At 46.2% G+C, this 26,015-nt stretch overlaps 1 protein-coding gene across 2 annotated transcripts in view; it reads left to right on the top strand.

Moving 5' to 3' along the window:
* LOC109318280 (inter-alpha-trypsin inhibitor heavy chain H3-like) overlaps nucleotides 1-26,015 on the top strand; it is a 101,766-nt gene that overhangs the window by 46,926 nt on the left and 28,825 nt on the right. For both annotated transcript variants that reach the window (XM_019547422.1, XM_019547421.1), the window contains exons 9-17: nucleotides 942-1,110; nucleotides 3,356-3,481; nucleotides 4,884-5,065; nucleotides 6,626-6,811; nucleotides 8,010-8,149; nucleotides 8,728-8,882; nucleotides 9,929-9,934; nucleotides 12,164-12,190; nucleotides 13,173-13,229. In XM_019547422.1, coding sequence (XP_019402967.1) covers nucleotides 942-1,110; nucleotides 3,356-3,481; nucleotides 4,884-5,065; nucleotides 6,626-6,811; nucleotides 8,010-8,149; nucleotides 8,728-8,882; nucleotides 9,929-9,934; nucleotides 12,164-12,190; nucleotides 13,173-13,229 — 1,048 coding nt within the window. The remainder of the gene's footprint in view (nucleotides 1-941; nucleotides 1,111-3,355; nucleotides 3,482-4,883; nucleotides 5,066-6,625; nucleotides 6,812-8,009; nucleotides 8,150-8,727; nucleotides 8,883-9,928; nucleotides 9,935-12,163; nucleotides 12,191-13,172; nucleotides 13,230-26,015) is intronic.

Here is a 26,015-nt window from a genome sequence, read left to right on the forward strand (position 1 = left end):
TTCTCTTGGAAGTTGGTTCCAGACCCTAGCCGCCCTGACCGTGAAGTAGCGCCTCCTGATATCTAACCTAAATCTACCCTCTGCCAGCTTGTGACTGTTATTTCTTGTCAGTCCTAGTAGTGCTCGGGGGAACAGGGACTCCCCCAGTACCTGCTGGTCCCCTCTAATTAGTTTGTAAACAGCCACTAGATCTCCCCTCAGCCTTCTCTTGTGGAGGCTGAACAGGTTCAGGTCCCTTAGCCTCTCCTCGTAGGGCCTGGTTTTTTTTCTATCTTTCTACTGTTCCTCTCACTTGCAGCCTCTATCATTTAAGGTCTAGGAAGTTCTGATTCAGAGACTGTACCCCAAACTCCCATGCTGAATAGCTACTGATGCCCCTTTCCTGAAAGAATTTTTCCAGCCCCTTTTTGAATCTGACTAAACTGTCAGCTTCCACGACATCTGGTGGGAGTGAGTTCCACACTTCAATTACATGCTGTGTGAAAAAGAACTTCCTTTTGTTAGTTTTGACCTTACTATTAGTTTCTTTTTGTGACTGCTAGTTCTTGTATTGTGAGAGAAAGTAAATAGTAAATTCCTATTACTTTCTCTTTGTTATTTAGTAATTTGTAAACCCGTATCATGCCCCCACCCTACCAAGCATCTATTTTTTTAAAGTGAATAAACCTAGCCTCTTCAGTGTCTCCACATTTGGAAGCCTCTCTGTACCACTAATCCTCTTTGTTGTACTTCTCTGTACCTTCTCTAGTTTTTCTGTATCCTTTTTGAGGTGTGGGGAACAGAAGTAGGCACAGAAGTCAAGATGTGGATGTACCATATATTTATAAGAAACTCCAGTAAGAAATCTTCAAAAACAAAACATGCTGAAGTTATGTGCTGCCATTTGTAACCCAGTGTAACCATATTGCTTTAATTAATTTAAATTCTTTGTTTCCTGGTAGACAAGAGAAGCACTTCTTAAAATATTAGATGATATTAAAGGAGATGACTACTTCAATTTCATATTATTTGGTTCAGTTGTATACACTTGGAAAGACACGTTAGTTAAAGCCACTGCAGAGAATCTGGAAGAAGCAAGGAAATTTGTTCGTGCTATTCACACTGAAGGTGGTAGGTATTGTAGCAAAGTACTCAGTAAGTAAGATGGCTGAATAAAATGATACGCAAATTCAGTGTGAGAATGAACTGCTAAAACTTTAGTCTAATAAGTAATGATTAAGAAGCACTGCTATAGTTGCATTTGTTTTGGAATTCTAGGAGAGATGTAACAACTTTCAGAGAGAGAACTCAATAGAAGACAAGTTTGAAACATAAAGTACAAGCCCTCCTTACCCTAATATTGCATATGAGTTATTAGACTTTAAGTTATTAGCAGGGATCTTGGTTTCCTTTGTTTAAAAAAAATTGCAATTATCTGATTTAAAAAAAAATGCAAATTTTCTGATTAAAAAGCCCAAATGCTTTTTTTGGCATGATTAAAATGAAACACCACTATAATATATATATATACATATATCTCAACCAATATTTGTTCGATGTTTATTGATATATTTAAACATCATTATGTTTGAATTGATATATTTTATTGGTATATTTGCAATTTGAAAGAAATTTGAAAGCTTACTAGTGTCTCAATCACTATAATAAAATAAATTCTAAATTCCTGTAAATGTTGGTATTTTATTTAGGGTTTTTATCATGGAAAATGAGAACGTCCCCTGCCCCATTCACTCACCAAGACACGGGTCCAGCTGCAGCTGTCCACCCCCCTTCCCCTCCAGCTGCTTTGTGGCACTGAGCAACTCTGATATACTGGTGCCCTGCCCATGCATTGCCCTTCATTCCCAACCTGTAGCCCCCCAGCCCTGCTGGTGCTCTTCACTCCCCACCAACAGCCTCCCCCCAGCCCTGCCAGAGGGGTCCCCTGCTCCAGGGCTATGGGGCCAGGGACCTGTGTTTTCAGCCTCCTGCCCCCCCCAGCAGCATCCAAGCCCCAGCTGCTACCCATAGGAGGTGGTGGCTGAGCCCAGCTCCCCCTCCCCCATGGATGGCACAGCTGGAGTGGAGCCCATGGGAGAGGGGACTGGTGCAGGCTGCCCACCATGGGCTCCGGCAAGGGAGGGGTGCAGCTCCCTGCCACTGCACACACTCCGGGGTGGGGGTTGCGGAGAACATGCCCCCCAGATTTGTGTGTGGGCCAGGTGCAGGCTGTAGGCTTGGAGCTCCCCACCCTGCTGCCCTCCCCCTGGGGCCTTTGCAGCAAGACTGCCCCTGCTTCCCTGGATGAGGCTCCTGCAGCTCCATCCCACTCCCCTCCCAAGCCCCGTGGCTGAGCATTTGGCCCCAGGCTCCAAGCTCTACACACTGCCCAACTCCCTCCCACCCTGACTATAGGGTCCTCAATCCCCCCACCCCTGTGCCAGACTTACCTGTGGGAGCTGCTTTCCAGGCTGCCTGGTGGCCATGTGCATGTGTGTTCCTGCACATGGTGCCCCCTGCTGATCATCCTCCTCCCACTCCCCTCCAGCCTGGAACTCCATGAGCCTGTAAGGGAGAACCCACTGTTTCCCATGTTTTTCTCCTTCGAAGGAGAAAATCCTGGTTTTTCTCCTTAAAGTGGGGAAATCTGCATTTTATTACATTTTTTCGTGGTGAACAGAAAGCTCGGCTTTCTGGTAATTAGTATTTTGCACAGAGAGATGCTTATTGACAACATGAGAAATTGGGGGATGAATCCATCAGTCATTCATAACTCCTAAGTAGTTTGTCATAATGTCTGCTGGTGTACCCTGAGGCAGCAGAGTTCAGCATGAGTCACAGAGAGCCCCTTACAGGAAGCGGGGATGAGGGAGAGAGCAGTCTATCCTGGGATGATGGAGAAACTAATCAAACACTATTATTCTGTGTGTGGTATGCCACGCATTAAGATTAAACGTTGATAAACTAACAGCTTTGCAGTCACACAAACACAAGCTTCGGTCTCAAATCATCAGTAAGTATGTCAGGAAAACAATAAATATTCCACGCATAAGGTGTGAAGGAAACTCCTTGTTTGTTCCTTCCAAATCCATTAACTTCCACAGAGGCCATAAATTAGCCCCTGCATAACTATTGAGATACTTTTAAGTTTAGCATTTACCTAAAACAGGACATCTTTTATTTTCTAGGTTTCAAAACCTGTGTAATGTCATAATTTAGTCATGCACCTTCTTATAAAACCAAATCCTTCCTCTCAAATTTTAATTGTATCTTATGAATTAAACTGCATATAGATACCAAAAGGCCAAAACTGCCTGGATGTTTCCTTAAAATGTTTAATATGTTTTTAAACCAAAATTCTATCTCTACCTTGCAGCAACAAACCTGCATGGTGGTTTAATGAGAGGAATTGAAATGCTGAATACTGCTTATGAAAAAAATATCGTGCCCCAGAGAAGTACTTCTATAATTATAATGTTAACAGATGGCCAACCTAATGTAGGTAAGTGTTCTAATAGATAAAACAACAGTAAAATAGAGATAAGTAGGTAAAGGAAAACCATGAAGATAATTTCCCAGTCTTTCACTTCCAGAGGCATAAGACCTTACTATCCATTGATTTCAATAGTATTACAATGGTGTGAACCCTGAATAGTGAAGTGGATAATCAGGTCTCTGGTTCCAGTTTTTGATTCACTCTCTACTACATATTGCATTAACTTGAATCTAAGGTAAGGTTTATTTCCCCAGTCAGCAAAAGGCGGGGGTGAGCCCTTTGTCTTAAATTTGCATACAAAGCAAGGTGGCTGCTGTGGCTCTGACTCTGGTCCTGAGCTCAGGATGGGACCAGAGATAGAGCTACAGCAACTTCCTGCCCTCTTCTCTGCTTGCCCCTTGCAGCTTTTGCCCCTCCTTCTTCCCCCAATGCCTTGTTTTCCCTGCCTCCCTCTTACTATCAGCTATAGCTTGGCTCTGGCCTGGACAGGTTTCCCTCCTGGGCATGAAGCACATAGAAACTCTGTCCCCTGCCCAGCCAGTCAGCAGTGGTGACTCTGCTGCACGGCACAGGAAAGGATGAGCTTGCATGTGCTGTGCTCTGGGCAGGAACAGTCTGAGCAGCATCTGACAGTAAGGGCACAGGGAGAGAGGCAAAGACTTCAGGAAGAAAGGGCAAATGCTGTGGTGAGCTGGCACTGCTCTGGTATATACACACTGGTCAAATTAAAGTAAGACGATAATAAACATTACTATGAGCTTATGCAACATGTCTACTTTGGAGATTTACATTAGTGTAACTGAATATATAATTTTACTGGTGTAAATGTCTTTATATAAGTCTTAAAATAGCAGTTGATCACCTCATGGTGAATTAGGGCAAATAGTGGGATAGAGGCAACCATTTTGACATATTCTTCATTTTACTAGAAACCCTATAGAAGTCAGGAAACACCTGAGGAAGAATTTACCTTGGGCCAAACTAGGTCGGGACTAAGAATCTCCACACCCAACTGCAGAGTTGCCCCAGGCAGGTTAATCAGGGCTGCCATAATTTCCTGGGACTAATTTATGTGGAGCAGTGCATCAACCCCAAAACTACCCAGTGTACTTAAAACACAAAATTTTTTTGAGCACTGATGCCTCTTAGAAGACTTTTGTTAAGGGTTGGGAAAAGCTTTTAGTTTTATTGCAACTCCCTCCCTCCCCCCTGCTCTGAAGGCAACCCCCAAAATATCTGCCTTGTAAATTAGATATTTTTAAATGCCATCTAAAGTTAGTTTAAATTTGGTGAGGTCTAAAAATACGATGGTTACACCCTAAGAAACCTAATGAAAAATATAATTTTTTCTGTTAATGACAACAGTAGCAGACTATATAGCCTAATTGTTTTATATTGTTTGCTGCAGGATTATCAGACCCCCAGCAAATTCAAGAGAGTGTAAAAAAAGCCATTCAAGAAAAATACCCATTATACAATCTTGGCTTTGGCTATGGTGTTGACTATAATTTTTTAGAAAAGTTGGCATTGGAGAATAAAGGATTGGCTCGCCGTATCTATCCAGATTCTGATTCAGCCATACAACTGCAGGTAAAGCTATAGCTATCTAAATTAGATCACCATTTTTTTCTACTTCCTCTGTAGTTGAAAAGGAAAATATAGCTAGATCCTGGGTCAGTGTCTTCCCCCCAGTGATCAGGATTTAACTGCAGCAAAATTTTCCCCTTCTTTCACACAGGTGCAAAAGTGGAGCAACTGTAAATTGGGGTGGCAGTGTGATCTATTGAGTACTGTATGACACAAGACACCAACAGGCCAGGTTCTAAAGTATACTCTAAAGTGACTTATATTCATTTTGTGTCTTCCTCATTGCTAAACCAAACACAAAAATGGAAGAAAAACTTATGAGTTTTATTCCCAACTCTGTCGTTAACTTTTGTTGTGTCATCCTGAGCAAGTCAGATGGAACTGTAAACTCATATATGCATGGTATGCATGGTTCTAGGCCCATAAAGATGAAGGAGTTTTAAAGGCATATTTTCTAACGCACTCTGATATCTTAGCCATTCTTGGCAGATCTGGCTTCCTGTGCTTTAAATTATTTTAAATTATTCTGGCATAATAACAACTGAGTGACCAGTTCACAAGATCAGGTGGTCATGAGCAGACATCCAGCTACCCCATCCCTACTATTTTGGGTTTTTTCTTCAATGATTAGCTTATTTTGTCTGAGTTTGTATTTTGATTTCAATTCCTATAGGGAAGAGGGCTAGAGGAGACTTACCTTTATAAAATGTAGGGTATTAGGACTTCTGTCTTGTGGTGAGGTATAGTAAGGTTTATGGCAGAAGGGATCTGCAGCAACTGTTCTTTTATCTGTTATCACAGGGGTGGGCAATTGCTTGGGCCTGTGGGCCATACAGGGAGTTTTAGTGAGCGGTCGCAGGCTAGGTCAGTACCACCGCCCCCCTCCCAAACTGCCCCACAATGGCTCACCAAAACGCAGTAAGTGGTCAATCCCATTGGTACATTGGGCAGCATGTGCTAGGCGGGAGTTGCACAATAGGGGCTGTACTGGAGACATCACACAGTAGGGGTGATCAGGAGTCGCAGCTTTGTGAATGCAGCCAGTCACTGCTGGGCTTTTGTCCTGAGGTGCCTGGTACAGGGTCCTACCCTGCAGCCTGTGTCAGGCACCAACACTCTCTCCCATTGCTAGGGCAGGCGGGAGGGAGTGGCTGTCCTGGTGCTGGGGCTCTGACTTTGAAGCCAGCAGCCACCCCTGCTCTCTCGGCAGGTGTGTCTAGTGTCATTGGGCATCCCACTCTGAGCTGCCCTCTTTACTTGGCCTGGGCAGAACCAAAAGACCCATTGCAGCCTGGACAAAACTCTCCATGGGCTGGATCTGGCCCACAGGCTGTATTTTGCCCACCCCTGTATTATCATCTATTATGTTACTCTGAGTGAGACTGAAGAACTTGCTGTTTTCTTCTTTGTTTGTTCCTGCTTTCATTTCATGGGATATGTATTTTATTTCTTATGTTATGTCTTAGTTTTGTTTGTAAAAATGTTAAGAGGTCTTTGGGTACAGGAGTGCATATCAGTTTGATTAATAATAGTAATAAGCCGTGGTTCCTCACTTTACCCTAGGGTTTTTATGATGAGGTGTCCAATCCAATGCTTTCAGATGTGGAATTGAACTACCCTGAAAATTCAGTATCTGACTTAACTAATAACAACTTTAAACACTTTTACGATGGATCTGAAATTGTGGTAGCTGGACGCATTGTAGATAATGATCTGAACAGTTTAACTGCAGATGTGAAAGCTCAAGGTGTAAGTATGGGGCTGGTTTGATTGTTTAAGGCACTGTACTCATGAAATATCTGAATGTAGGAGGACTTAGATTTGCTAGTGCTTAAAAATGCATAAGTGCTCTTTAATTCAATGCAAAAATATATTATTGCACACTAGTGAGAATTGAAATGGACCAGAAGTATGACATTTAAAACATTTGGCTACATTTTTCTTTTTCTTACAGTAATATCAAACTGGAGTACATGTGAATATATAAGACTTGCTATCAGAAACCGCAATTGAACAATTTTTTTGGCATCTAAATTGTCTACCTCATAGTTATCAAACGTAGGGCCCATGGGCCAGATCAATCCCATGGAGTCATCTGATCCAATCTGTGGGTCTCTGGTCCAACCCCATGCACCACATGGGGCACATGTAGTATAAAGGGATAATCCAGGGTGTGTGCTGCATGAGGTGCCCAGGCCAGACCAACCCTATACACTAGCTTTAGGACCAGTCTGGATAGGGCCATACCAGAGCCACCACACAGGGCTGGTTTGGGAAGCGCTGCATCCACTGTATGCCCCATGTTGGCCTCCTGTGCTGTATGTAGTGTGCATGGCCAGTTCACCCTGTGCACCACTTGCAGCACACGGTGGCCCCTGGGCTCACTCTGCATGTGACACATGGGCTGCGCCTGACTGGACCAACCCTGCTTGCTGGCTCTGGCAGGCATGGGTGACTTGGGGACCTATCTGGCACAGGGCCGGTCTGTCATGGGTGCCACATACAGCCCACACCTGAGAGCTTCTGTGCTTCATGCAGTGCCAGGCCCAGCCTGCACACTGCATGCACTGTAAACCCCAGAGTGGGGCCAGCACATTCTGTATGCAGTGTGCATGCTGGACCTGGTGCTGCAGGTCCTAATCTAGCCCAATCGGCAGACTGGTCCAGCAACTCCCATCTGGCCTATAGATAGGGCTGGATGAGTTTGACACCCTGATCTACCTTATCATTTCATTAACATAGTATTTAATATGATTTGAGGAACACTGCTTTTTCCCAAAGGGATTTTTGAAAAGCCTTCCCCTGAAAATAGAATCCTACTGCTACTAGGTATTGAGTGATCTAAAAGTAATTTCCAGCATTCTAGTAAAAGCTCCTCCTGTCAATAATATTTAGGGTTCAGATACACCTGTCTGTTACACCAAAAAGTTTTTGTTATTTCTAACAGGCAGACAATGATGTAACATTTATTGCACAAGGAGATGTAAAAGAAATAACTGAAGCTCTCCAAGAACAGGAGTACATCTTTGGGGATTACACTGAGAGACTCTGGGCTTATCTCACCATTCAACAGTTATTGGAAAAACGGTAACTAAAATATAAAATTACATTTTCTGTGAAACAGTGTGAAGACACTAGGCAGTTTAATAATATGTCTTGACAGATCCCGAAAGTTTAGATCTGCTTGACCTGAGGAAGAATGCACTGCATACAGAAGTTTGGCTAAGTCTCTCCCAATCATGCAACTGGTCCAATAAAATACAGCACCCACAAAAATCCTTGTCTTACATACATTTCTTGGACTACAGTAGCTACCATATCAGTCAAACAATACCTAAACTGCTTACCTACTTCACCTTCTATTACATAAATACACTTGGGGGGGAAAAACATAAGGAAAATCTTTTAAGAATTTTCTCCCTTAATATTCTCTTTTCACATTAATTTTAACTGAATGCAAACACAAAGTCAGCTTATGACTACCTGCCTCCTACTCTCTTTCCTCCAGCTACAAGGGATTAAGAAATATTTTTACAAGGACATATGTATTCCCTTTATCTAAGTCTCTAGAGAGAAATGTATATCTCTATTACAGAGGGAAAATGTAAGTTTTAATAATTTGTCTTCTCAGAAAATTTAAGTTCTGATTCTCTCTCTGCCTTCAGCATTGCAGCTACTGGAGATGAAAAAGAGAATCTTACAGCTAAAGCCCTGGAACTCTCTCTGAAGTATAAGTTTGTGACACCTTTAACTTCCATGATTGTAACAAAGCCAGAAGACTATGATAATCAAGCTGGACTTGCTGATAAACCAATAGAAGGTACAGACATTTTCATAGCTTGTATTTACTAAGGGAAGCCAAATTACTATTTGGCTTTCCCTAAAATAAGGGTTTTTGCAATAGGGCAAATTTTTAAATATATATCTGCATATAAATTCCTGTTCCATTTCCTTAGTCTGGGAGCTCCCCCCAGCCCTGGTTCCACAACCATTTCAGTCTTGGAGTTGGGGCCTTCTACTGTTCCTGTGGCTTCTACATCTTCCTTTAGTGTGGCTAGCCGCCACTTCTCTTTCCCTTAGTCCTTCACTGGACCAGACCAGGAGGGGAGTATACAACTAGTCATTCTTGCAAGAGACTTTTTCTCACAAGGAAAACCTTTCAGGCTAAGATCTGAAAGATCTTTCTCCTGCAAGAAGCATGTTTCCTCTGGGAGAAACTGAATGAACACTTGGATGCTTGTAGTTTCTACTGGGAGAGTGGCAGTTCTCTTGGTTGGAACATAATGCCTGTATGTAGCCTCTGTCTGAAGTCCACCTTATAAACTAACTGAATCAGAGATACATAAGCTTTCATGAGCATGAGCTAACTTCACCAGATGTTATGCAAAGACATACCATTCTTTACAGAGCTACTTTCCAAGCACACAGATGGGTTACAGATTCAGGCACAGTCATCAGTTGTACTAGAACTGTAAAGGATCTCATCAAATACCAAGAAAACTGAAAGAGTAACATTGATAAGGAGATCTTGGCATCTATTTGAAATTAACGTAGAGGTAAAGCTTACCAGAGATTAATACTTTGTCATATGCAAAACTGATATGAGTAACTACATTTGAGTAACATATGAGTATCTACATTTAATTTGTTCCTTATACAAGCTTTTTACAGTCGCTCATCAGAGAAATGGGCTTGAAATGTAAAATATGACATGAATCTGAATTTTTAATTATTTTTTCAGAATATCTAATTCAGCGTGTTACACTTTTATCCCTATTTATCCAGCTTATTATCCAACTATTTAACTGTATGAGTGAAATTGTCGTTTTCTTTTTTTTACTCTGTCTCGTCCATTTCTTGAAACAGCTGAAGGTAAGTTTATATTTAATTATATTTATCTTAGCAAACATTTTGATGATTAGAGGTCATTGAATAATATTTTTGAATCAATTATTTGACACACAATTCACTTTAAAATGTGAGTAATATTCCAGTTGAATAAATCATGTGCGTGTTAATATTTTATGAACATTTTCAAACTGAATAACTGTAAATAATTTTTTCATTGAATACTCAGCTCCATCAGTCTTCAAAAATTATAATGTATCCATCATTATAGAGTATAGGTACTTATTATAAGTAATTAAGATGAATTGCTTGTTGCCTTGAATAATTGATTCTCAGCTAACTATACAGAGGAAACTCTTTATGCAGATTCCTTCTTTGTATGTAGGAGTCAGGAGATGTCAACTGCCTTTTCAATTAGAAACCCTTGCTGCCTCTATCCTCCACACAAGTTGCTTCCTAGGTTTTCAGTCCACAAGGGAGAAGTAGAAGAGACTGAAAATGTGCAGGGAGCAAGTAGATGCATATCATTAAACTTCCAGCTACACAGTTTAGTAGGATAAAATGAGAATTTCTGTGAGCTGGCTCCACATTCTCCTTGGGAATCCTTCAGACAGAACCCTAGTGCTAAAGGATTGGTGTAGAGGTCTTTGGGGAGGTGGCTCAGGCATCTTACAAATATTTGTTATTAAGTTGTTATTAATCTCATTTTTGATTCGGTTCATGCCTTAACACCTATCATACCAATGTCTGAAACCCACTAGTACCTTTTGGCATTGCTGCAGTACAGTTAAGAAATAAGATATGCATTTGTGACTAGGGACACACTGATAAATTTGTTCTTGGCTGATACCAATGGCTGATTATGAACCAGCCATATTTGCTGATACCAATCTGATAGTCAATTTATAGGAATGCAGCCTGGCAGCTTGAAGAGCAGTCTCCTGCTGCTAAGTCTGTGAGAGGGGAAGGGTTGGGGAAAAGGGAAGGGGCATGGAGGGGGGCAGATTGAGGCACCCATGATGAGGGAGAAAGTGGGGCAGGGGCATGTGCTGCCCAGCCAGGGCATTAAATGCAGGATGGAGCCACAGGTGGCTCTTCTGAGAAGATGGGGAGGCGGGGTGGCTCCCTGCTGCTGTGTGCACCCCCGAGGGAGGCATGTGCCCCCGGGATTTTGTCTAGGGCAAGGGCAGGCTGTGAGCTTCAGTCCAGATGCTGCACCAGTCTCTTCCTGGTAGGGGGTGGGGGCTGGCCTGGGCTGCACTTGGGGTGGGCAGATGGTAGCAGCACTGGGAGGGGTGGCTATAGCCCACCCAGTGCCACCTGTCCCAGTGCCACCACCGCCTGCTCTGAGCCCAGCCCAGCCTCCCTGTACCCCCTGGCTGTAAGCTCACAGTGGGCATCCTGCCCACATGCCCCCCTACCCCACCCCCTGCACCCCCTGGATGACCTGCCTGTGGCTCCGTCCCACTTCCGGGGTCACATTCACTGCTTTGGCTGGGCAGCCTCTGCCCCTGCCCCACTCCCTCCCTCTCTGTAGGGGCCTCAATCTGTCCCCTCACACCCCTTCCCTCCCCCACACTCCTTTCCCTCCACAGACTTACCAGCTGGATGCTGCTCTCCAAGCTGCCTGGCTGCCTTCTGGCCACGTGCATGCTGCAGCTGCGCACATGCATGCAGCATTTATTGGTGACATTATCGGCCAAAGAAAGTTGATTACCCATAATGTTAATTTTCCTTTTATCGGTGCTGATCCGATATGTGACTGATATACTGGTGCACCTCTATTTGTCATATATACACAGTAATGTTGCCGACTTTAGTGATTAGATCACAAGTCTTCCAATATTTAGTGTTTGTATAAAGCTGCCACTTCTGGAGTCATATGAATACATGAAATTCTTTGCTTTTATTTTAAATACTGGTAAGTTTGCAATCTTCCAGACTCCTACCTCCCCCTACCCTGGGCACTCAATAAATTCACTGCATCTCTGCATGTTAACAATGCTAGTAGGGTCAATTAACCAGCCAAAGCATCACACTAATGCAACTGAACTTCCAGTACCTGAACTAGCTTAAACTGTGTAGTGTATACCACTATCAAGACTGGAGTGCAGGGGTAAATGCTGCCTTATATTTCCTAAATATCTACAAATCAGCAGATATCTGCAAGAAATTGGGGAGAATGGGTTTTGGTAGTGGTGGTTTTTTGGTCGTTCAGTTATATGCTATAATACTTTTTTATTTCATTCACAGCAAGGTCTGCCCCAGTCACTCACCAAGGTAAGTTATAAGCTCAGTTTTCTGAATTAAATAATGTTTGTCAGAGGAAAAAAAATAGGCAATTGAATTAATGAAACAGATGGAAATAGTTTCATTTGTGTTTACACCTATATTTTAACAAAATGCCAAGACAATTGAACATTACATAAAAAAATTGAGCAATTCTGGGTCTGGTTAGGAATTTTCCAATTAAACATTTTTAATTAGAAAATACTAATTTGTCAAAATTGAAAAATTTCAGGAAACAGTAGGATCTCCCAGTGGCTGCCCAAACTAATGAGGTATAATGTGTTAGTCTCTCTGGTCAAATGGATATTAAAATAATTTACACAAAGTGAAATAACTCCAACAGGAGAAACAGGAGAGATTGGTATAACCACTAAAAACATACAAAGTTGGTTTCTGTATCACAATCACTTGGGGTGTAGAGGGACCCATGTTTAAGTCCCTGCTCTGCCTGATTCAGAGAGAGACTTTGAACTTCCATTACCCACAATGCTGGTGCAACTGCCCTAATAAATACTCTGTAGGAATCTGATGTTGGCAGCAATGGAAAAAATGTCCTTTGCTTCAAATGGTGAGCATAAACACCTTAAAGCAGTGGTTTTCAACCGGTGGTCTGCAGACCCCTGGGGGTCCACAGATTATGTCTAAGTGGTCCACATAAGATGACTATGATCAGTCAAAAGTATGTGAATATCCACACCTACAATACAAAGGGGTCCACACCTCCATTCAAAAAAATTTAGCAGTCCACAAATGGAAAAAAATTGAAAACCAGTGCCACAGAGTGCATCTATCATGTTATCATTATGCCTGATTAAGGAGTGGCAAAAACTATCATGCTGCAGCTGATCAAACTTTCCATGGAACTTATGCCTTAAAACTAAGATAGGATTTGAGATTTAGCTAGTATGTACAATGTGAAAATATTCATTTTAATTTTAGTTCTTCTAATAATTTTCTTGTTTATTGTATGCAGTTTCATCAGTTTCCTCTTCGTACAGGCTATCTGCACCTCCCACTTGGTATACTAGTGGTAAGTGATATAAATAATGAGTAAGCTTGCTTATGGAGTAGGTCATAGTTTGGTGCTTATTCAGTAGGTCATAGTTGTGTGTTAGGCAATCTGAACATGCGTGATTATATATATGTAATACAAAAAATAAGGTGATACTAAGCATAATGCTAAGCATAATTTTAACAAGGAAACGTAATTGCTGATACAGAAGAATTCTATTCTTGGGGACAAGCTGAACTAACAGGAAGCGGATGGCACCCTCAAGAAAGCTTCGACTGCAGAAATAATTATAACCAAAGAAAAATATGTTGTGTAACGATGATTAAACCTTAATGTGCGCGCAACTAACCATATGTGGATAAACATATAAATATGGAAAATGAGGAACCCTGGGGGTAGCTCTTTGTCCTTAAGACGGGAGACTACCCTTCTGCAGAAGCAATAAAAGTTGTCGCTGACACCCTTACACCTCTTGACTTATACTGTCACGGCTAGTGCCCACGAAGTGAGGCCAGGTTGCCCTTCGGTGTATGGGCAACTGACTTGATTTTGCTAACAAATCTGGCAACCCAGATGGGACACTAGCTCTCCGGACCTGTGCCGCCATCCCCTGCAACAATGCCCAAGCCGGCTAAGGGGTAAGTTTGCCCTAAGGGTTCTTGTCGAGGGTTGACGGCTCTGGTACGGAGGTAAGGTGATCCTAGATCTGAGACAATAGGAGTGTCAGTCTTGTATCCTGAGTACGGTGCTTCTCGGGCATTAATTGATACAATGCTAATTCTAAAATATTTAGTATTGATTCTTTATATGTGTTTGGTCTGCCTTGTCTGTGTGTTTTAGGCCTGTCTTCTCTTGGTTCCTCGCTTTGGTGACATAGGCAACCCTAGTGGGCTGTCCGTCCGACCCCTTTGGGCTGGGAAAGCTGTGTGGCGCAGTTTATGTCTCTGGTTGCACACTGAGGAACTGATTCCTATTTCTATCCTTTCTTTTGATAAGTCCCTCTTCTGTCTGAGGCATGATTTTGGACTGTGTTCTGAGTCAGCTTCTGGTATCTGATATCTGGTTTGGTTTAGGGAAAGGAGTACCCCGCCGAGGGAGATAATATGGGACAAACAGGATCTGTCCCTGTCCCCTTAGGAAGTCCCCTCGGAACTGTTCTGTCAGATTGGGCTGAAATCCCAGGGACTGATCAGGTTAAAAAGTCCAAATTAATTCAATTGTGCACAACTATTTGGCCTCGGTATACTCGTGAGGATCCAAGCCGACAGTGGCCCAACCTTGGTTCCTTTGACCAAGAAGTTTTGCGGTACCTCAGAGGGTCCTTAGAGGGCCCTAACCCCTGCCAGATGGATTTCTGGTATGTTTGGGCAAACGCTGCAAGTGTAAGGGAAAGAGATCACAAAGATCCAGCTACAGATCAGACTCGGCACCTGGCTTCTCTTCGGGTGAGCTCAGAGAAACCCCTTGAAGCCTTGCCACCTCCATACATCCCAACAGCCCCCCATTCTGAGGAAGATGAATGACGTCCGACTGGATCGCCACCCCTCCCTGTCACAGTTCCTGACCCAGTTTCATCCTTAGGGTCAGCAGCATCCTCAGAGGGCGAGGACAATTTAAAAGTTAAGAGCTCTCATGCAGTTCATTATCCTACGCTTCAAACACCACCTGATAGTTCTTCTCCAGTGGCAACCCACATGAGAAGCCAGACTAAAGATAGACTGCCCGCCTGCTTAGTCCCGTTGTGTCAGTACTGTATTGCCACTTGGGAGGGAATTCAATATCCATATACCCGTGTCCCATTTAATCCTCAGGATCTCGTTCCCTGGCAAACTAACACTCCGAAGTTCAGAGATGACCCAGAATCAGTGAGACGCAGAATAGAAACCATAATCAACACCCACAATCCAACTTGAATGGACATGAATCAGCTTCTGGATGCTCTCCTTAGCAAGGAAGAGAAAGCAGAAATTATTAATCAAGGTAACCTATGGGCCCTTGAAGGCGACGGTCAGAACCTCACCGCCTGGCCCCTAAATTCTCCAAATTGGGACCCAAATGATGAACACAATGGTGCTGACAATCTGCTGCACCTGCAGTGCACCTGGCAGACCCTTCCTGAGGGATTAAAGAGAGCAGGGTGGAAGAAGGCAGATTGGACCAAAGTCCAAGCTATTAAGCAAGGACTAACTGAGCACCTGAGTGATTATTGTCAGAAGCTTCTGAGTGCTATGACTAGACATGGTGGTGATTTTGACCCTAATAATCTTACCAATCAAACAGTGGTAATTCCCCATTTGTTGGCCAAGCAACTGAGGATATAAGGAAATATATTGCTAAACATCACCCTGATTGGAATACTAAGACGCTCCCTCAGTTAGTTGATTTAGCTACTTATGTTTTTGATTGACGTCTTGAGATCCAGAAGCAAGAAAAGCTGAAGTTAAAACAAAAAGAAGTAAACATGTTAGCTGCCGCTCTCACACAACACTTCCAAGCAGCGCCTCGCCACAGCTATGGCCAAAGCCGAGGGAGAGGTCAGGGACAGGGAGGATCTCACATTAAATCACCCCAAACATTTAACCAGCCAACAACTGGGCCACAGCCAAATGATACCTGTAATTATTGCAAGCAAAGAGGACATTGGAAGAGAGATTGCCCGGTTTGTCCACGGGGACCCCCCACACCATTTACTGCTTGGCGTCCGTCTGTCACCTCGCCTGAAATTGATCATCACCAGCAACTCCTAGGAGATTTATTCGGGCCTGAAGAGTGACAGGAGGGGGGGCTCTTCTGCAAAATGAATCTTGGGGACTCTGACATAGCATCATATAAATTAAAGTGTCCTTCTTCTGAACCATATATTAACCTAAAGGTTCAGGGCCAAGTGTATAAATGTTTAATCGACACTGGCACAGATCTTTCTTCACTGGGTGTTTCCTCAAGGCAGGCTAGGCTACCAGTAATGGGGGTTAAGCAGGTGATGGGAATATCGGGTAAGTCTTTTAATGTCCCATTTAGTGCCCCTGCGAAGGTCACTATTGGACCCCTTTCCACTGAACATGCCTTCTTATTGTCGCATGGGTCACCTGTTAACTTGCTGGGAAAGGATTTGCTCTGCAAGCTGCGTGCGATCCTACAATGCAGCCCAAATGGCATTCAAATTACCATCCCTAGTACACATCTTTTGACCTTCCAGGCCATCCTGAGTGATTTAGAACATCCTTCTCTCCCAGCAGACCTTCAAACCTTACCTAAATCATTATGGGGGTGGGCCCCCACAGCAGTGGGACTCCTTAAATCTGCAATTCTGGTTAGCATCCAAACCAAGGCAGGTCTGCCTCCATCAGTACCTCAATATCTTCTATCTAAAGAGGCGGTAGAAGGTTTGGAGCCACTGGTCCACAGCTACTTAGAAAAAAGATATTAAAGGAGTGTTTCTCACCTTGTAACACCCCCATCCTCCCAGTTAAGAAGCCCAAACTTGATTCTGATGGGAAAGCTGTATATCAATTTGTACAGGACCTCCAAGCAATTAATGATTATGTTGTCCCACGACACCCTGTGGTGCCTAATCCAGCTACTGTTGTGACTGCTATTCCAGGTTTGGTGACATGCTATACGGTTATTGATTTGTGCGCAGCTTTTTTTAGTATTCCTATACACCCAGATTCACAATACTTGTTTGCTTTTACTTGGAAAGAGAGACAGCTGACTTGGACACGGTTACCCCAAGGATACGTGGAATCCCCCACACTTTTTTCACAAATCGTACACAAGGATCTATCTACAGTTACCTTATCCTCAAACACTGCTTTAATTGTCTGCGTAAATGACCTCTTATTAGCTTCAAATGACATGGACTCTTGTAAAAGAGATACTAAAGAGTTACTCTCAGCCCTAGCAAGTAAAGGGCATAAAGTATCCCCTCAAAGCTGCTATACTGTCAGCTTGAAGGTTTTGGTTATTTTGGTACTTTGTTTTTGTCTAATTTTAATCCATCATTTCCATGAGGGCACTGGTGCATTGGCTGAGATGTACCATACTCTGGGATAGATTTGCAGGATCCGTACTTTCTGATGGTTTTGTTGTAGGGGGTATTGATAGTTGTGTCAGTGGAGATGAATTGAAAGGTTCTACACTGATTGCTAAAGCAGGTTTCTGTTCTGTTTTGTAGCTGTTGATCAGTGGGGAGTTTGTTTCTGATGATGAGCTAGCTGAGGTTAGGGGGTTGTTTGAAAGCCAGGAGAAGGAGTAAGGGGAGCTAGAAATATCTATCTCAAGACATGATCTTTTTGAGTATAGGCCGGGGCAGGCAATTATTTTGGGTGGAGGGCCACTTAATGAGTTTTAGTGAGGCATCGAGGGCCACAAGGGTAGCCCTGCCCTTTGGCAGGTGCCACACCTCCTGGTCACCATCATGTGACTGGAAGTCCTGCCCCTTAACCTCTGATCTTTGCCGCTAAAAGTCTTTCCCCTTGCCCAGGAAGTACTCCTTTTGGGGCTGGGGACAGTTTGTTTTTATATTGTGTGTGGAGGGACAGGGGGTGTATGGTTGGGGAAGTATGTGGTTGGGGGGATGTGTGGGGTGTGGGTATGGTGCAAGTGTGGTGTTTGGGGGCATAGGGGTGTGTGTGTGTGGCTGAGGTATGGGCTCTGTGGGGACTGCTGGGTGTATGTGTGTGTGTATGATATGGGTGGCGTATGTTTGGGGTATCACGTGGATGTGTGTGGGGTGTGTGGGACTGTTGAATGTGTGTGGGTATGATGAGGGGGTAGGGTGTGTGAGGGAGTGTGGGTACATGTGTGGGGAGGTGTAGGTGTGTGTGTATGGGATGTGGGTATATGTGTGGGTGTGGGGTGTGTGTAGGGGGTGTGGGTTATGTGTGTGGTTGGGGTGTGGGGGTGTTTGTGTGTGTATGTGGGGTGGGTATGGTGGGGGTCAGGGTGGGACAGGGTGTATGTGTGTGGGATGTGTATAGTGGGGTGTGTGGGACATTGTTGGGTGTACATGTAGGTATGGAGTGGGGTAGGGTCTGTGAGGGTGTGTATGTGTATGGTGTGGGTAGGTTGGTTGTGCACCTGTGGGGGCTTCCCTCTACCTGTTCTTTGCAATGTGGCTGAGCCCAGTCCAGCCCTGCCCCCCAGGGCTGGAGGTGGAGGGGAAGGGGATTGGCACTGCCTGCCTGGCTCCACCGCTTTGCAAAGGGCAGGAAAGCAGCTGCCACTGCTGGCAGCAATAGAAGCTAGGACTGTGAAATTTCACAGCCAGTTTTGTTTCGACCATTTCAGCCTCAAAACAAAATGAGGCAAGTCAAAACATTTCGCCGTTTGGACGCTGTTTCAATGTTTTGCTCATAGGCTATAATGGGGAAGAACAAAACAGCCTATAACCTTGTCATTTCTGTCTTGATTTGGCTGAAACTTGCAGAAATGGTAGTTCCTTCTGAGGGCATGAAGCCTGCCAAGTTTCAAGGAGATAGGTGCAGGGGTTTGTGGGAAACTGCACCCCAAATTGTTGAAAGCAAAACTCATGTCACACATATGTGTTAAGCCACGGCGGGGTCTTCAGGCCAACTAGCCCCTGAGGAGGCCACAAAGCCTGCCAAGTTTCAGGGAGATAGGTACAAGGGTTTGGGGTAAACTGTACCTCAAGTTGCAAACAAGCAAAACTCCTGACATAGGTGACACTGTGTGTGTTAAGGTGCAGCAGGGTGAAAACTGCAGGCTTGATAGCCCCTGCTGACGCCACAAAGCCTGCCAGCTTGCCAGCCAGCTTGCCAGCCTGCCAGCTGTCAAGGAGGTAGGTGTAAGGGCTTCTGGGTTCTGGGGCCCTGCACCTCTAGCTGCTGACAGGCAAAACTTATGTCATGGGTGCTTGTGTAACTGTGTCTGCCTTGGGGCATGGGGTGGAATGTGGGGAAACTACTGCAGGTCTGGCTGCTAGGCCCTGCTGCACCCACAAAGTCTGCCAGCTGTTAAGGCCTTTATATCCTTGTCAGGGCTGAGGCCTTCCCAGACTTTTCTTGCTGGGCCCCCTTTTTCTCTTGCTGGTTTCTGAATCCTAGGCCCATGGTGCCAGACCTGGAAGTCTGGAGTTCCAGCTTCTGTCTCCACTCTGCCCTGGACCCTCTGCCTCCAAACTCTGCCCTGCTCTGAGGCCTCTGCCCCCAAACTCTGCCTTGAGCCTAACCCCTGGCAGGGCTTTAGGTGATCATGTGCCCCTTGGGATCTCAGGTCCCTATAATGGGACCTCCGAACCACGCCTTAGTTCCTTCCACAAACCACCAGGAAAAATGCAAACCAAAACATTAATTATCCCACTGGCTCTAACTTAATTCTCCAGCATACTGGCTGTCTGAAATTCCCTATCCATACTCAGTCTCATTCTCTGCTAGCCCTCAGCTCCTTAGTAGCCTCTCTCCAGGATAGCAGGATGTCTCTCAGGCTTTCCTCTGCAAGTAGTCTGATGTAGGACTCCTTCCCCTTCAGCTTCCAGTGCCATACTGCCCATCTCTGGTTCAGGGCCAGTGTGTATATATCTCCTCAGCCCTGCCCCCTGCTAGTCACCTACCTACCTCAGCTGTTACAGGTGTTTCCTGATTCAGCTTTCTAACTCAGCTTCAGTGTCTCACTGCTTCTGGGTCCTGCGGTGCTTTTGTGCAATCCTCCCATCCCTGATCCTGCCTCACCATTGGTTTTGTGGTGAGTGTTTACTTAGGTCACTTCCACAATCAAATCTGTCCCCAGGGTCTTGGTTGGCCAGCAGGCCCTGGGGTTTCAGAGTTAGTAGGGTTGGAAGGGACCTGAGCAGATCATCAAGTCCAACCCCCTGCCATGGCGGGAAAAAGTACTGGGGTCAGACGACCCCAGCAAGGTGATTGTCTAGCCTTGTCTTAAAGACCCCAAAGGTAGGAGCCAGCACAACTTTGCTTGGAAGTTGGTTCCAGATCCTATCCGCCCTGACCGTGAAGTAGTGCTTCCTGATGTCTAATCTGAATTTACCCTCTGCCAGCTTGTGACCGTTATTTCTAGTCATTCCTGGTAGTACTCGGGGGAACAGGGACTCCCCCATTGCCTGCTGGTCCCCTCTGGCTAGTTTGTAACAGGCCGCTAGATCCCTCCTCAACCTTGTCTTGTGGAGGCTGAACAGGTTCAGGTCCCGTAGCCTGTCTTTGTAGGACTTGCCCTGCTGCCCCCTGATCATGTGGGTGGCCCTCCTCTGGACCCTCTCCATGTTGTCCACATCCCTCCTGAAGTGCGGCACCCAGAACTGGACGCAGTACTCTAGCTGCAGCCTGACCAGTGCCGCATAAAGGGGGAGTATCATCTCCTTGGACCTGCTTGAGATGCATCTCTGGATGGATGACAAGGTATGGTTGGCCTTCCTGACTGCATCCCCACACTGCCGGCCCATGTTCATCTTGGCATCAATGATGACTCCAAGATCCTTTTCTGCCTCTGCACTGATGAGAGGGGAGTTCCCCAGCCTGTAGGTATGGTGTTGGTTCTTCCTCCCCAGGTGCACCACCTTGCACTTGTCAGCATTGAATCCCATCCTATTCTCATCTGCCCACCCCTGTAACCTGTCCTGGTCCGATTGTAGCCTATTCCTCCCTTCTAGCATGCCCACATCCCCCCACATCTTAGTGTCATCAGCAAAGTTGAGCAGGGTGTTTTTTACCCCCTCGTCCAAGTCACTGATGAAGATGTTGAACAGTGCAGGCCCGAGGACCGAGCCCTGTGGAATCCCACTGCCCACATCCCTTCAGGTCAAAAAGGACCCATCCACCACCACTCTCTGGGTGCGGCCCCCCCAGCTAGTTGGTGACCCATTTGACTGTGTGGGTGTTGACACTACAGTCCCCCAGTTTTTAAATGAGAACGGGTGAGAGACAGTGTCAAAGAACTTCCTAAAGTCCAGGAAGACTATGTCCACTGCTACCCCTGCATCTAAGGATTTTGTGACCTGGTCATAGAAGGCTACCAAGTTGGTCTGATAGGACCTGCCTCTAATGAACCCATGTTGGTTGCCCCTAAGCATAATCTCCCCTGCTGGCCCCCAGGTTTGTTCTCCCTTCTCAGTAATGGAGCAAGGGCCCTGTTAAACAGGGTGCCATCCTGGATGTGGATCATGGTGTCTAGAAAGTTGATGTACTTGCAGGAATATTCCAACAAGAATTTGATTGAAGAGTGGTAGATGTGGAACCTGTGGTATAGAAGTCTATAAGTGATTTTAAGTGTTCAAACTAGGTGATGCAAATATCATCTATATAATGCAGGTATAGTTCCAGTGGGTCCTCGATATGACCATAAACTGCATCCAACTAGAGGGCCTGGTGGCAACATGGTGGAGCTACTTGTGATAGTGTAGCTCCCATAAAATACCACAATATTGCAACCTCCTGAGTAAGGTGAGTATAGGATGTGTGGTGGCAGAGGCCGCCCTCAGGGGCCGGAACTGCTGGGGACAGACCCTGATGCTCCCAGAGGAGGGCCCAGGGACCCCAGCACCACAGAAAACTTACCCAGGAGGCAGGCCAGGACAAGGAAGGAGTTGCATGAGATGGTGCTGTGCCAGCTCTTCAAGCAACTGTCAATCAAACTGGGCGGCGGCCGACTGATGATGTCAACTGTGACTGCCACCACAGGAGATTTAAAAACCCTGGTGGAAGCTGGGTGCAGGTGGGAAGGTAGGAGGCAGGATGCCAGGCCCGCCGCAGCATTATCTGGTCAAGAAGACCACCCTGACAACTCTGTCCCACTGCGACTGTATGATGGCAAGAGCAGGAAGCCAACCAAGGCTTTCCAACCCTTAGCCTCTGGGGTGAAAACCCGAGGCCAGCCAACACGTAATGGCACAGAACGGGCATAGCCCCCTCTGAGCCTGTGGGAGGCACCACAGACCCAGGTGCAGCACAGGGACAGAGCCGAGTCAAGGAGTAAGAGGGAAGGGCAGGCTGAAACTCCAAGCCTGCACTCCCAGCAGAGGCCGATGAGGTGGAGACCCATCGGGGGCATTTAAGGAGCCAAAGCCAGAAGTTGGGGTGGTTTCATAGTTTCATAGTTGGTAGGGTCAGAAGGAACCCAAGCAGATCATCAAGTCCAACCTCCTGCCATGGGCAGGAAAGAATGCTGGGGTAAGATGACCCCGGCTAGGCATCTATCTAGTGTCCTTTTGAAGACCCCCAGAGTACGAGCGAGCACTACTTCCCTTGGAAGTTCATTTCAGTTCCTAGCTGCCCTCAGTGTAAAGTAGTGCCTCCTGATATCTAGCCTGAATCTATTCTCTGTCAACTTATGTCCGTTGTTCCTTGTTACTCCTGTTAGTGTTTGGGGGAGCAGGGACTCTCCCATTGCCTGCTGGCCCCTTGGACAGTTTATAGATGGCCACCAGATCCCTTCTAAGCCTTCTCATGTGGGGGCTGAACAGGTTCAGGTCCCGTAGCCTCCCCTGGTAGGGCCTGCCTTGCTGGTCCCTGATCATGTGAGTGGCCCTCCTCTGCACCCTCTCAATGCTGTCCACATCCCTCCTGAACTGCGGCGCCCAGAACTGGATGCAGTACTCTAGCTGCGGCCTGACCAGTGCCGCATAAAGGGGGAATATCATCTCCTTGGACCTGCTTGAGATGCATCTGTGGATGGATGACAAGGTATGGTTGGTCTTCCTGACCGCATCCTCACATTGTTGGCCCGTGTTCATCTTGGAGTCAATAATGACTCCTTTTCTGCATTTGTGCTGACAAGAAGAGAGTACCCCAGCCTTTAGGTATGGTGCTGGTTCTTCCTCCCCAGGTGCAATACCTTGCATTTGTCAGTATTGAAACCCATCCTGTTCTTATCCGCCCACCCCTGTAACCTGTCCAGATCTAATTGCAGCCTGTCCCTCTCCTCTAGCGTGCCCAATTCTCCCCACATCTTAGTGTCATCCACAAATTTGAACAAGGTGCTTTTCACCCCCTTGTCCAAGTCGCTGATGAAGATGTTGAACAGTGCGGGCCCAAGGACTGAGCCCTGGGGAACCCCACTGCCCACATCCCTCCAGGCTGAAAATGACCCGTCCACCACCAGTCTCTGGGTGCGACCCTCCAGTCAATTTGCGACCCATCTGACTGTGTAGGCATCGACACCACAGTCACCTAATTTTTTAATGAGAATGGGGTGAGAGACAGTGTCAAAGAACTTCCTAAAGTCCAGAAAGACTACATCCACCACGACACCTGCATCTCAGGATTTTGTGACCTGGTTGTAGAAGGCCACCAGGTTGGTCTGACAGGACCTGCCTCTAATGAACCCATGTTGGTTGCCCCTAAGCATAATCTCCCCTGCTGGTCCCTTGCAGATGTGCTCCTGTATAATTTTCTCAAAGAGCTTCCCCAGGACCAAGGTAAGATTAACGAGCCTATAGTTTCCTGGGTCCTCCTTCCTCCCTTTTTTGAAAATGGGGACCACATTGGCCATTTTCCAGTCCTCTGGCACCTCACCAGAGCATCACGAGTGCTCATAAAGCCATGCCAGGGTTCCCGCAATGACTTCTGCTAATTCCCTCAGCACTCTGGGGCGGAAATCATCAGGACCTGCTGATTTGAACACATCTAGTCCCTCCAGAGGTTCCCTGACTAGGTCCTCACTGACCCTGGGCCTAGCTGTGCCTCCCCTGGAACTGTCAGGGATCCTGGTGGGGGGGGAATGACCTGGTTCCTGCTCAGAAAAATGGAGGCAAAGAAATTGTTAAAGAGATTAGCTTTGTCATCTGGTGTGACCACCAGATTTAGTGTGTCCTGCAGAGGCCCCACATTACGCAGTACTTTCTTTTTACCCTCTCTGTATTTAAAAAAGGACTTCTTGTTATCCTTGATCCAGGTTGCTAGTTCCATCTCTGCCTTAGCCTTCCTAACAGCCCCACTACAATCTCGAGCAAAGGAGGTATAATCCTCCCTGGTGATGGCCCCTCTCTTCCAGTGTGTGTACGGACCCTTTTTAGCTTTGAGACATTCCTGGATGCTTTGGTGAACCATGGGGGCTTTTGAGCACTCTTGCCCCCTTTGATTCGTGGTGGGATTGTCACCCTTTGGGCTTACAGGATTGTCTTCTTAAGGAACGACCACTCTTCTTGGACTCCCAACTCCCCTCCCCTCTGGGACCTCAGAGCCTCCCTGACTAGTCTCCTTACCTCATTGAAATCTGCACTCCTAAAGTCCAGGGCTGCTGCCTTGCTGCAGGCCTTTAACACCCTGCGCTGGATGGTGAATTCCAGTAGGTGATGATTGCTATCACCCAAGGGGTCGAGCACCCGCAGTCCCCTCACCAGGTCATTGCCTGTGGCCAGGACCAGGTCCAACAAGACATTTCCCCTGGTGGGACTGTACACCTCCTGGGTTAGATGGAGGTCCTGTAACTCGGCTAGGAACCTATGTGAGCAGTCAGACCTGGCTGACTGGTCTTCCCAGCAGATGTCTGGATAGTTTAGGTCACTGCATCCTTTGACTTAATTGCCTCTGCAAGCTGACCCGAGAGTTCTCCCTGGTTGGGTGGCCTGTAGTAGACACCCACTGTTAAGTCCCTTTCCCCCCAATCCCTTTGCATTCTGACCCAGAGCACTTCAGTCTGCCCCTCCTCTGACCCAGTGTTGTTTGTTGAGGATGTTTATTGCTCTTGGACGTAGAGCACCACACCCCCGCCTTTCCTCCCTGTTCTATCTCTCTTGTACAGCCTATAGCTCTTGATGTTCATCGTCCAGTTGTGCATTAGATCCCAGCAAGTTTCAATGGGCCCCACCCTGTCTGGGTTTGTGTTAGCTAGCAGGAGGGCAAGTTCCTCCTGCTTGTTCCCCATACTATGAGCATTAGTGTAGAGGTATTTAAGGCCTCCTGAAAGTGCATGCACCACCCCCCTAATCCCAGGACTATCCAGGCCCCTGTCTCTTACCTGGGTATTTCTTGTGCTCATCGCCTGTCTTGGCTGGGCTGTTCTCAGTTGTGGGTGACTCTCAGTTTGGTGTTCCGTGGCTCCCTCTGTCCTCATTCTCCCCTTCCCCTGACGAGCCTAGTTTAAAGCCTGCTGGAGGAGATCAGCCAACCTGAAAGAGAATACATGCTTACCTTTGGGAGAGAGGTGAAACCCATTCCACCCAAGCATGTCTCTTGTCCTATGGTGTGGGTGTGTTCCAAAAAGCCAAAGCCTGCCTTGAGACACCATTTCCGAAGCCCCAAGTTGACCTCTCTGAAGCAGGTCTCATGGCGTTGTCCACGTCTGCTCACTGGAAGGATAGATGAGAAGACCACCTGTGCCTCTGTCTCCAGCTTGCCCCCCAGAGCTTGGTAGTCTAACATCAGGCAATCTGGGCTGCTTCTAGTCGCATCATTAGTACCCACATGGATTAGGATCATGGGGTAGTAATCAGTGGGCCAGATAATGGCTAGGATCATCTCCATCACTTCCTGAATCCTCACTCTAGGTAGACAGGAGATATCACCTGTCAAGGGATCCTGGTGACAGATGGGATGTTCTATACCTCTCAGGATGGAGTCACCTATGATGAGCGCTCAGCGTCTCTTCCTCCAGGTCAACTTGCCTCCAGCCTGTTCTGTGCGTGGACTGGCCTCCTCTCCAGAGGTTTCCTCCTCTCCTTCCTCTTCCTCCAATGTAGCCAGGTCCTCTTACCTGTTCCCCAGCTGGACTAAGGGAACTGAGGGCTCAGTCCTCGGGCCCGCAGTGTTCAACATCTTCATCAGTGACTTGGACGAGGGGGTAAAAAGCACCCTGTTCAAATTTGCTGATGACACTAAGATGTGGGGGGATGTGGGC

The sequence above is a fragment of the Crocodylus porosus genome, unplaced genomic scaffold (genome assembly GCF_001723895.1).
Source record: "Crocodylus porosus isolate Cpor-Errol unplaced genomic scaffold, CroPor_comp1, whole genome shotgun sequence".
Classification (NCBI taxonomy): Eukaryota; Metazoa; Chordata; order Crocodylia; family Crocodylidae; genus Crocodylus; species Crocodylus porosus.